We start from the raw sequence: 12,135 nt of genomic DNA, 5'->3' as shown, positions 1-12,135 counted from the left end.
TAGAGAAAACTGAATTATATTTAACCCAGATAACTTAAGTACCTACAGCACTCTAACCTGAAGCCCAGAGCTCAGCTGTGCTGATTAGATGTACATGAAAAGAATGGCAGTGTCAGATCTCTGCAGTGGATGATCCAATCCAGCAATAACAGATTACATGAAACATTGTAGCGGTATCTACCTTGGATTTTATGGCTAAATTAACTAGGATAAATGCAATATACTGAATCTCTGAGGGTCTGGATTTTTTTCTTATGTATAATCTGAAGCAGTTGAAAACCCTTACATTCACAAAATTGTTTATGTTTTATAATTTACATGGACCAGTGTAGATTAATATTGTCTGTTCCTCTATTGTATTTTTCAGACAGGAGATTCATGTCCCTCTCTGTACAATTGAGTATTTTTTGTTCCAAATGGCACTTGAGGTCTGCTGTTCCACTGTCTGCCTCTGCCTAGTATATAGGGCAAAAGGAATAACGTGTATTTTTCAGAATACATGAAAAAGAAAACAACTGCTATAACTGATCTCCTTGTCTTAGCTCCTCATTGCAAACAGATCTGTTTAGCAAAAGTGACAGTGCCTAAAATTCTAATGCCAGCCTTCTTAAAAATGGAATTGAATTTCTGTCAAGTACTGTCACACTTGCTAAACAGCTGTGTATATGAGGGTGACCTTGAATATCCAGATTTGAGTCTCTGCTTTTGCTCATTCACTGCTGCTTTGATAGGATCTCCCATGGCCAGTTCATCAGTGACAGTCCAGATCATACACTGTGCACAACGGCAGGGGCACAAACAGAAGAACTGGCTGTGGAGAGTGCTGGAGTGTACAGAGCTCTGGGCCCCATCCCTCCTTGGGGGCTGGGTAAAAATGGGTCAGCAGCATGATTGTGTCTGCTTTGGCCTTGCCAGGCTGGTGTAATTATTGCTGGGAGCTGTTAACCAGCAGTAGAGTTTAAGTTCCACTTTAAAGGGAATTATCTTCTGTAACCAAGTGGAATAAAAACATGGACACACACCTCCTGCAAGCACCTCCTCTAAGCCACAACCACTTGTTGTCCTCCACTTTTGTATCCTCAATGTACAAGTACAGACACTGAGTTTCAGAGAATTGTGTTGGATGAGGAGGGCAGGGGGCTACCACTTAAACATTCACCATTCACGAGCCTGTCTTTTTCTTCAGCCTGTCATGACACACAGTAGACATGACATCCTCCTCTGAAGAGCCAGGTACCATCTGATCCTTAAAATACTGGCCATGGTAACTTTCTAGTGATTTTTTGTGTATTTGTTTGCTGTTAGCCTTTTTTTATCTACCATTACACTGTTCATCAAATAAAAGCGACATGAAGTACCTTTTGAGTTTGCAACAAATATTTATTTACCAAAATGGATGCCACCAACATATCTCCAAAATGCAGGTATGTATAACAAATGTAACAACAGTTGGTTTCCAAAATGAAATCAACATCAAATTTAAGGCAGGATATTCTGTGAGTTTTCATGCAAGAGCATATTCAAATGTTCCTTTATCCAACCCCTCAACTTCATCTTCCCACGTGGAAGAAGGCATACTGCTGTAGGGGTCTAGCAAGATTTTGAAGCATCTGATAATTAGAAGTCCCAAGAAAACACACAAAATCCCCACAAAGGCAAAGCCAGTTTTTTGCTCTAAAGTCAGAGGGAAGGCAGACATTTCGTTGACACTCATGCTGGCTGAAGTGTTGCTGCAGTAATTACTGCTCATCATTGGGCATCACATCCTGGTGGCTCTGTGGGATTTTCACCTCTGTTGCTTCTTTGCCTGCATAGAAACATCAAATCAGTGTGGTTAGCTCTAAATGGGCAGCATGTATCTGAGCTGTAGCATATGAACATTTGAAAATGAAAACCAGCTTGGGTTTTAGGTGTCCAGTTATTTTTTCACATTTGAATTAATGTGATAAAATTGCAACTATTACCCTCTACACACTATTCACTTACTGGCCTCTGTTTTGAGACAGCAGACTCACAATTTTCTGGCTTTCTATCTCCTCAAAACAGAAATTTCAGTTGTTGCAAACAACATTTTGTCAGACTGGGCACAAGTCTACAGATTGTGATTTGGCAATACTCTTTAAGGTCTCTACATGCAGAAACCTGGTATGTTTCCTGAAATGGCTTTACATCTCTGTGCTTAAACTAGTTAAACTTGCATTGACCTCGAAGGCAATTTCAGCTAAATAATGTGGATTTTACTAATTTGATTTAGCTCAGAGTCTACATAAATAGATCCAACTTGTGAAATAAAAGACTGTATGTGCAATCTCAGTGAAGTCTTGGGCTCCAGTTTCAGAAAAAAATGCTTTGTGTATTTTGAGCTTGTATAAGAAAGTGAGCAGATTGCTAAAATTACTCCTTCACCTTTCTCTATACATCTCCACTCTTGTGTATCAGCAAAGACTGGTGGAAGAAGAGATAACAGAATTAAATTCCTTTCCGCTAAATCTTGCTCTCATTTGTTTCTTCTCCTTGCTCTTCCCCATACCTACCCTGCCATTTTTACAGGCACAGTAAACAGGAGATGTGCCCGTGCTCCTCACGTTTCTCAGGGGACTGACCCGAGTGTGTCCCAGGAGAGCAGGATGCTCAAGCAACTCCACCCCGCTGCTGCCACCAGGGGAGCTCTGCATGTTTCCAGAAAGGAGAAACTTCTTATATTTGTCTTTTTAAGTCGATCGTACCTATAGATTTTAGTTGGGGGTGGGAATAACTTGGTTTTTCTTAGGTTTTCCATCAGATATTGGAATCACATCTTTCTTTTGTATCTATAGACAGTGGGAGAATTTGAAGGCTGGGACATCAAAAGTGCCAAAGGACAAAGACTTTATTTTAAGGTTAGAATCTGAGCTTTTCTACCTCTTGCTAACACCTATTTAACGAACATGCCCCAGGGGAAACTCTTTTTGTTAACAATTCAACCTCTTTTTCCCCAGGGAATTGCCAGTATCCATTTATTTCTTGGCAGAGTAATTAGGCCACTCAGAGCTCTGTGCTGCCATGGCTACACTGCTTCAGGTACCTGCACGGCTAAGGCAGGTTAAAGGGAGGGCCAGTGTCTGTGCTCTGTACTGCAGCCATGGCTAGAGGAGCCATACTCTGAGTCAGCCTATGAGAAAAAACAACAGAAAAAAGTAAAAATAACTTTTGGTATTCCCGAGCAGACAGAAACAGACAGAACTTTTATCTTGTTTGTTGCCTCCTTTCTCACTTCAAAATTTGTAGGGTTTTTGACTACTATCCTAAAGAACAAAAGTTTTAGGACAAAGATCAAAAGGGCAAAACACAAGTATTTATTTTTCTTGCAATAAACCTCAGTATAGTAGATATTAAATCATGTTTCCTGATAGTCTTAACACATTTGCCAGAGCATAACAGTCAATGTTCTGTTTATTCTATAGACCTGTGTATGAGACCCTTCCTTGTTTTGAATTATATTCTGCTCTTTGGGTCATGCTGTTTTAATTCCTGTTAAGATGGAAGAAAGATCCAGATACAGCCTATAGGAATTAAAAATAATGTCACCAAGAAGCAATATTTATTTTCTGAAAATTCATCATAGGTAAAGCCCGCCTGCTATATGGATTTTCATTGGGCATACTTCCAATTTTTCTATTAAGTTTGACCTTCTGCAGGAAAAAAAATTACAGAAAGATCAATATCACAAATTTATGTTAGAAGTCAGTTGATTTGAGCAAAAGCCAGTCAAAAAAATACTTTCCAAAAGTCCTAGGATACTGGGTTATAAAAATTAAAAACAAGGCTTATACAGGAAAATGATACATATTCACTGCCTGGAAAACCCTGACCCAAAGAAACCCCAGTTGCTCTCTTGAGAGACATTGAGGAGAATGTTAGGGGTAGGTTGGCCATTGAGAACCCTGAATTTGAGCTGAGTCCAGAAAAATATTTTTGTGTTTGACATAACATTTCTTCACCACAGAGAGTAATTTTCCAAGAATATGACTTCCAGTCTTACTAATTTTGCAGCTTACACACTGGAATTAGATGGGATTTGTTTGTACATTATGTGCTTGTCAGGAGACATTATGGGACAAATCTCTGTGCAAAGCTTGATTGATGCTGAAATGTGGAGAAATTGATATCTTAGTCTTACTTGATGAAAGTTTGCATGAAAAAGCTGCATGAGAAAATTGTGTATTTTGCCTGGGGGGATTGGATCTGGGAAACTCTAATATGCAGCTTTGTGTTCTTCTGTTCCTTGTCCTGAATTTCAAAAATTGTAATTGAAGCCTTAAAGTTCACAGGAAATTTTGTTCTAATTATGTATCCCCAAACTCGTGGCACCTTGAGTACCTTTTATTGCTTTCACATTTTAGTGCTGCACACAAGTTAGATGTCCTCTCCCAGTTAGTCAGATACCTTTTCATTTGCTGCAGTGTATTGAGTCAGAGGACTGTGAATGCTAACTAACCTGGCCTGGATCCCAAAATCCTCAAAGATAGCCCTTAGGACAGCATCATGGGGACAGATATTGTGTCATTTATAATCTGCAGAGCCATTTTCTTGGGGCTGGCCCCAGACAGAGCTCAATCTTTTTTTTTTTTACAGGTCAGGATTCTTCTCCTCCTTTGATTCATTTCCAGTATTAACACTGTCAAAAAAAAAGGCTCCTTAACATCATGCTGTGAAATAAAAGACCACTTGAAGTCGTTCTGAGGCCAGAGGAAACAGAGTCCTAAAGAAAACAGGAATGAGGAAAACAGCTTAATACTGAGCTAAGAAAACCAGAGGTATGAGCTGGGGGTGCTGGCTGCACCTGTGGGAGAACACCACGTGTACTAGGTATTCTGAGGAAGGAAGATGTCAAAATTCTTATTCTAGCAGAATCATCAGCCCCACTCTGACAGTATTTGGTGTGGATTGAGGATCCCAGCTCCAGCTATTTGGTGTGTTTTGGGGTGATTTTTTTGGGTGTCATTTTTTTCAGACCTAACCTTTACTCTCAGGTTTACAGAGAGACTTAAGAAAATCAAGAAAGTAACCAGGAAAATCTTCCTGGATTTCAGTCCTTCTCCCACAGAACCCCCTAGAGGATTTTTTTCTAATGGCTCAGTACTCAGGAAATTAGTATTTTTACACTATCTCAAGCTGGGAGCATTCATCCTCTTGGCATGACTAAGTCTTAGTTGCCTAAAAACTCACTTCCTAAACGACAGTTTGTAACAGTTTGGATGTCTACAGCCCATCTGCTGGTTCATGGATGTGGTCATTCTGAAAGTACCTCAGTCCTCAGCTTGTGCTTGAGTAACATTAAACCTAACTTGAAAAGGGACATATAAATAGGCATTCTCTGAGAGCTTTGGAAGCACCTCATTTGCCCTTAAATATCTGCTCAGGGAAACAAAACTGTATTCCAGAAATGCTCTTACAGAAATTGGTCATAGAAGGTGGTAAGATGAAAAGATTAACAATGGAGAAGTCCTATAAAACAGACTAGAAATAGAAATCAGCATGAATATGGAATTCTCTGAAAAGTCTGAGCTACCTGAGTTAACAACATATGGCAAGAAATGCTGCAAAAGAAGCACCGTGACCACACAGCCGACCTGTCATACTCATGTGCTCACTGCATGCCTGTATTCTCTAAATTGCTGGGGAGAACATTGTCTCTTCAGGGTATGGGTTCTAAGACATTCAGGGAGATGAAGGTAGAAAGGCCAGGACATGGATGCTCAGCAGATGAAGGCATTGCTAACAGCTCTGCAAAGAGAGCTCCACACTGTTTTTGCAGCATGGTAACTCAGGGTGCAAGCAACATTTTTCCACATAAACAGCATTCCCCTGCAAAGAACAGCAGGCGAGCAGTGACACTTCCAGCCTTCCAATAAGGAATGAATTGCAAAAAAAAAAAATTTTATCTGTAGGAAATACATAACCCTGGAGTCTTCACTGATGAGAGCTTCTGTGTTGTGAATTCATATACATGGTCTAGATTTGGATAATATAGAGATGCAGGAAAATAAAACCTTCGCTAGCATCATCTTTAACTTGGCAATGTGGAAAAGTGTTGCCTGCTTCCCAGGGGATGGAGGCTGAGACAGACCGAGCACCTGCAGAGCAATTGTTGCTGTAGGATGGCGCGCTCATCCCTCGCTTCCACCGGCCCCGTTACCCCGGGGAAGGCAGACTGAGGCGCTCACCCTGCCCTGCTCCCCCCGCTGCCCCGGCTGCCTCCCCCCGTGTGTCCGTGTGTCCCTGCCCTCTCCGGGAGCGCGGCCGGGCCGGGCGGCACCGCAAGGTCAGCCCCGCGCCCCGCCCGCGGCCCCGCCGCGCCGCCCGCGCTACGAACCCTTGTCCTCCGCGCTGCCCATGGTGGCGGAGCGCGGAGCTGTCCGCGCCTCCGGCCCGCCGCGCCGGCTGTCGAAAGCCCAGGCTGGAGTCCCGACGGCTCGGGGCGCGGGGTGGTCCCGGGCGGCGGGGGCAGCTCGCCCGGGCTCCCCTCGCCGCCCGGCGATGCGACCCCGCCGGGAGATGCTCAAACCGCCCTAATTAAAAAATTAAACGCGGCCGCTGCTGCTACCGCCTCCTCCTCCACCTCTTCGCCCGCCCCTTTCCATCGCTATTCAGCCGCGCTCCTCTCCAGCCCCGGTTTGCGCGGATTAAACCCAGGAGCGTGGAAACTTCCTGCAAAACACTACGTGCGGTGCATCGGTAAGGGCCGGGCCGGGGCCGCTGCGGAGCGGGGCGGGAGCAGCCCTCCCTCCTCCGCTCCGCTCCGCTCCCGCCGCCGAGGCCGGGCACCGGGGCCTCCAAGGCCGGGTGGTCTCTGCAGTGATGGAGGACGGGGCTGCGGCACCCGCAGGAGGGGCTGAATTCCCTCCCGGGCCCCGGTACCGGCCGGGAGGCGCAGCCCCGCCGCCGGCGCCGAGCGGGACCTGTGGAGCCGCGCCGGGTGCGGCGGGGCCGCCGTTGGCCCTGAGACAGCGGGCAGGCTTTCCACGCTCATCTGAGCCGAAAGCCTCTTAGGCTGTGCCCGCGGTGTGGCCTCGGGTCCTCCCAGCAGCTGTAATAGTAATAACGATTAAAGTATAGACCTCGCTTTATTATCCTTTCATTAGCTGCGTTTAGCTGATGCTGGTTGTATATCAGAGAGGTTTCTGTTTGCCACAACAGCAGGTGTTTAAGTTGGATTAGGAAAGAAGATTCATTTTCCCAAAGCTGGATCTGTATATATTGCATTAATAAATAGCAAATCTGTTTCAAATGATAGTGGTTCCGTATTTGTAAATCATGCGGGTGAATACACCCCTGCAGGGATGCACGTGGGGCAGTGGAACAGGACTGTGTCACACTGTCATGCATCATGAGACTTCTGAGACTGCTGTAGACCTACTAACAGAATTTGCTCTGTAGAATATAATTTTAAAACTCGTCATGTTTCTAGCTACATGCAATAACACTATGATAGATTAAACCTTCTTCCTGAAATGATCTGGGGAAAAAAAAGTGGTTTGCCTTGCTTGCCATTTTAATGCCCGATTCCTCTGCTGTGACTGCAGTGAACTTCTAAACAAAGGGTAGAGTCAAAATACAGCATTCTCCTCCTGTTAGAACTAATGGTTAAACTGATGGTTAACTATGTACTTGCTAATGGTTATTGGTTTGATTTTCTAATGTTGCAGCATTTGTCATGTGATAAACAATGTCTGTAAGTCAAGCTAATTTTTGAAGTGCCTCTCATATTTAAAGATCCATGAAGACTTTATAAATAGATAGTTTTAAATAGTGTAAGACTGTGCTTTCAGAATATGTATGTAGAACCCCTACTGTTCCTAAGGAGCTCTAGTTTTCTTTTTTAGCCCTGTCCCTGATTTACTTGGGGGCCCCATGAAGGTCTCTCACTAGAGATAGAAAGCTGTAGTTTGAAATTTTGAGAGGAGCAAACACAAGGTCTCAGAATTTCAGAGTGCCTCCTCAACTTAGCATAATTGTTAAGGGAGAGTGACAGAAATCCAGGGATTCCTAATAACTGCTCACATTGCAATACTTGGAGAACCTTTTTGGGAATATGACTTGGGAGCAGCCAGGACCACTCTGACTGCTGTGGCTGGGAGTGAGGAACACACTGACAATAGAAACACATTTTGAGGGGGTGCATCTTGCCTCTTCTGCCAGAATTTAGGCATGAATGCTGGGCCTTTCACTACCATTTTCCTGGAAGAGGTTTACTTGTGGGATATTACTTCTCATAGATACATTATCCTTTTGTCTTGTTATTCTTATAGGATTGAACTTAAAAGAATCTGTTTTTTTTAACACTGAGATAATTGTCCCTCTTTACTCTGGCATGGCAGAAGTTGCTGAAATCGTGTGTTTATTTCTAGGAATCTGACACTCATGTCCTATTCTGAAGAGTTCTGATTTTATGTATTAAAGATCCACTTTTCTGGAATTGAAACTGGGAAAGAAACTGGCAGCCAGCAATAGGGAATGAGTCTCCTTCTTTATCTATCAGTTGTCATCAGACAAATAGCACTGTTTTTCTGTTCAAGATGGTATAGATTTTAAAATGGAAAAGTGATGGAACAACAATATTTTCCTACATTTCATTTTTTTTCTATCTGAAAATCACAAGTTTTGCTTTTTCATGGGAAAAGTGATATTTTGGTAAGGCAAATGGGATAGCAGTGTTTGTGAATCATTCTGGATATATGGACAAAGGGAGCATTCACTACTCTGCTTTCAATTTCTTTATCAAGATCCATCTTTTGTGTTCAACCAACTGTTACTATCACTTTCATCTGACTTCAATCATATTTGCTGTTGATTTGATCTTTATTTAGGGAGTGCTGTGTTTCCTCAAAGGAGAGCCCTTGATCAGAAATAGAGATTTTATAATCATCTAGTAATTTGTTATGTTGAGTTGGCAAATTCAACTGGCCTAATATAAGGTTGGGCAAGACACTGAAAGCCAAGTAGGTGCCAGTGAGTGAAAGGCAACTTGGAAGACTTAGAGCTATTAGCTGGTCAATACTTTTAATGTTTAAGGATCATTTGAGTGGTATAGGTATCAAGAAAATGTAACTGTTTTGAGGGATAACCAACTCCCTTGTAACTTGCTTTTCAGCTTAGCTTTAAACAGCTCTTTGACTGCTCCTTTACAAGCAAAAACCCTTTCCCTTTAATTGCTAGAAATTTAAAATGGGATGAAGTGGCCTGAGTCAGTGAAGAATATTGTGCACAGAAGAAACAGATCATGTTGAAACTCCCCTCCAAAGAAAATTTTAGCAAGTTTTTTGAGAATATAATCAGAAAGCAATGGTATATAGGGGAGATAAAAGTAGTAATAGAGGCATACAGCAGGAGTGGGTGGATCTCATATTAACTGATGTATTGATCACAGTTGCAATTTGGAATTATTTTATGTAATTTAATACAAGGTATTTAGCATATTTTAAGAATAAACATCTCTATTCTGCCATGGTTTTTTTACAGTTTTAAAAGATCTGAATCTCTATTTGTTCTTATTCTAAGGCTGTGCTTTTACTAGACACTGGCTTCACAGTCTACAGTCCTGTGGGTCTGTAGGGCACTGCTTTGGTGACTGCTGGGAACGAGGCAGAAAAACAAGTCCTACAAAGCAGGTCCCCATGTTAAATGTCTGACTAGGCCCACTCTTCAAATAGAAAAGTGAGGGATTCAGAAGCTGAAGGTTGAAAATCATCCCTTGTGCGTTGGGGAAGGTGGAAGAGTGCATGAATACAGTGAAAACCAACAGTGCCACCTTGTGTGGGTGGGACGGGAGAGTTGGTCCTTGAGGAGGCAGATGGCCCCGGTGTGGCCCCGGTGTGTCCCCGGCTCCTCCAGCTCGGCCCTGGGGCGAGCCCCCGGCCAGGCAGGGACAGGGCAAAGGGAAGGAGGGGTTCCCTTTAGACCTGCAGGAGGGAGGGATTTGCTGCTTCACTTGGACGCCAGAGGTGGTGGGAATGTTAGGGAGACTCGGCCTGACAGTGGAACAAGGACCAACAAAAAAGCAAGTTGCTCAGTTTTTTGCTTCGTAATTCAGCAGGATGAGAGAGTAATGTCTGGGGGGAGAGGGGAGAATGTGAATTGTTTCCATATAGGAACAGTAAAAGTGCTACCAAAAGTCTGGTCTTATGCAGCCTTTTAGGAGTAAAAAATAGGTGATTAAGACTGAGACTCAAGCTGTGGTCAAGGGTTGCACAACACTGAAAAAAATTTCATGACACTTAAGGAGATGTAAACATTCCGTGGGTGAGAATGAACTTATGTCCCTGCAGATCAAGTAGAGCAGGTCTCCTGTGTGACTGATACCATGTTGTTTCTCGGCCCAGAAAGATGATGCTTAAATGCAAAGAGAGCCTTTGGGGAAAATAATATTTGCCTCACTATAGGTCCACTGTAAGTATGCAAAAGAGAGTGCCAGTTGCAGAGTAGGGTTAATTTTATGTTTTTAGCACAAAGTAAAGTAGTGTACGTTGGGTGCAGCCTTAGGCAGTGCAGATTAGTCTGGAAATACTTGTGTCTACCTTTAAATAAGGCATGAAAATAAAAATATCTACAAAGCAAATATATTGCTAAAGAAATGCTTCTTCAGCTGTAGTTGGGGCTTCCTGGAGAAGGAGCAGGGTCTAAAAAATGCTAAGCACATTTAGATACCACAGCAAACAAAAGAAGAAGAATTATGTGTGACATGTCCACCATGCAGGCATCATGTAGGTGAGAATGGAAAACAGTCATTTGCAAAAAAAAAGTCAAATGGATTTAAAAGCTATGAGGCTCCAAATTCCCATTTTCTGAAGTTCTGTACAAACTGATTTTGAGGAACATAAAATTTTTTCACAAGCTCCACCTGATAAAGTATTGATGAACTGCTTTTGATCATGACATAACCAGAAACAAAATTTTAAAAAATATTGAGATAAACAAAAGACAAATTAAAGTGGTCCTTTCTAAAAGGATGATGCATATTTGTTCATTAGCATATTGGGAGCTATGCCTTGTTTGTCACTGAGGACTTGAGACTTGAATTTACTGGAGAGTTACTGTTTTGAAAAGAATGCTGATACTTAAAATACACATAATTATTTAACCTACTTGTACAAGACTTGTACAAGTAACTTTCTTGTACAAGTAACTACTTGTACAGGACACTTTCAATAGTAGTTCCTTTAGAGCTGCTTATATTTACATATATATGCAAGAACATTAATAATAGTCCACTAACCTCAACTCTGTGTGTACATTAGTGCTGTCAACTCTCTGCTTGCCAAGAATGTAGAACCATTATACCATACACCCTACCTATAACTGTGAAACACTATTTACAGTAGGGGATGACAAAAGGAATTTGTTAGGACAGCAGATCAAAAACACTTGTAACAGTGTTGTACTAAATGAAGGATCCCCTTTTAACGGGAACATTCCTCAGAAATCTTGTCTGTCTCCTGTAAGAACCTGAACAGAGGCAGAAGAGATGTTGGAAGCCCATATATCAAAAGATAATTTTTAAATATTCCCAGGAGAGACCAGTAGTGTGTAACAAAGCAGACTTTCTCAGCACAGGAAATGGCATGGAAAGACAATGGCTTCCTCTTTTTTCCACTTAACTGGTAAATGGATTAAAAAAAAAAAATAGAAATTTCAATCGTTTTATACTCAAGAGTCTTCGTAGGGAAAAACGTGAACATTTTTCTACACAGTTTTGTAGTCCAAAGAAATTTTACTTTTTAATTCTAGTTTGCCTATGTCAGGTCCCTAGCAGCTCTTTGTGGCATTGCCCATTTTTAATTACTGTTCTTTGAAGACAGAAATACTGAGTGTTTGTGTGGTACTTGTAGAAAAGGAGGCAAGACTCCCATAAAATCCTGACACAGGCAACTGAGCTGAACAGAATGGTCTGAATTGGAGTTGTGGTGTGAGGGAGAGAGGGCAAAGCTACCATAACTCCTCAAGGCTTTTAGCCAGACTATGCCCCAGTGCAATACGAAACACATCTTTATCTTTGGATATGTATGGATTGTGCAGTTCTGAGTATTTACTGCAAAACCCATTGTGTGACAGCAGAGTTTACCAGTACAGAACTGTGCTGTGCTGGGTCCATCTTGG

General features: G+C 42.3%; 1 protein-coding gene across 10 annotated transcripts; it reads right to left on the bottom strand.

Moving 5' to 3' along the window:
* Positions 1-1,371: 1,371 nt before the first annotated feature.
* On the bottom strand, positions 1,372-6,747 carry CTXN2 (cortexin 2). 10 transcript variants are annotated; one of them, XM_083870801.1, is made up of 4 exons: positions 6,602-6,747; positions 3,065-4,657; positions 2,535-2,669; positions 1,372-1,807 (listed from the first exon to the last, which is right to left on the bottom strand). In XM_083870801.1, exon 4 carries the CDS (start codon positions 1,751-1,753, stop codon positions 1,505-1,507), a length of 249 nt encoding a protein of 82 aa, XP_083726927.1. In that variant the 5' UTR covers positions 1,754-1,807; positions 2,535-2,669; positions 3,065-4,657; positions 6,602-6,747; the 3' UTR covers positions 1,372-1,504. The 10 variants fall into 10 exon arrangements, with proteins under 10 accessions (XP_083726927.1, XP_083726929.1, XP_083726926.1 ...); XM_083870803.1 differs by lacking the exon at positions 6,602-6,747 and adding an exon at positions 6,356-6,371 and having other exon boundaries at positions 3,065-3,151; XM_083870800.1 differs by lacking the exon at positions 6,602-6,747 and having other exon boundaries at positions 3,065-3,151; positions 4,478-5,927.
* Between the last annotated feature and the right edge of the window lie 5,388 nt (positions 6,748-12,135).

The sequence above is a fragment of the Zosterops lateralis genome (assembly GCF_965231275.1).
Source record: "Zosterops lateralis genome assembly, chromosome: 13".
Lineage (NCBI taxonomy): Eukaryota > Metazoa > Chordata > Aves > Passeriformes > Zosteropidae > Zosterops > Zosterops lateralis.
The sequence above is the reverse complement of the archived record's forward strand: the minus strand, read 5'-3'. Positions and strand labels throughout refer to the sequence as shown.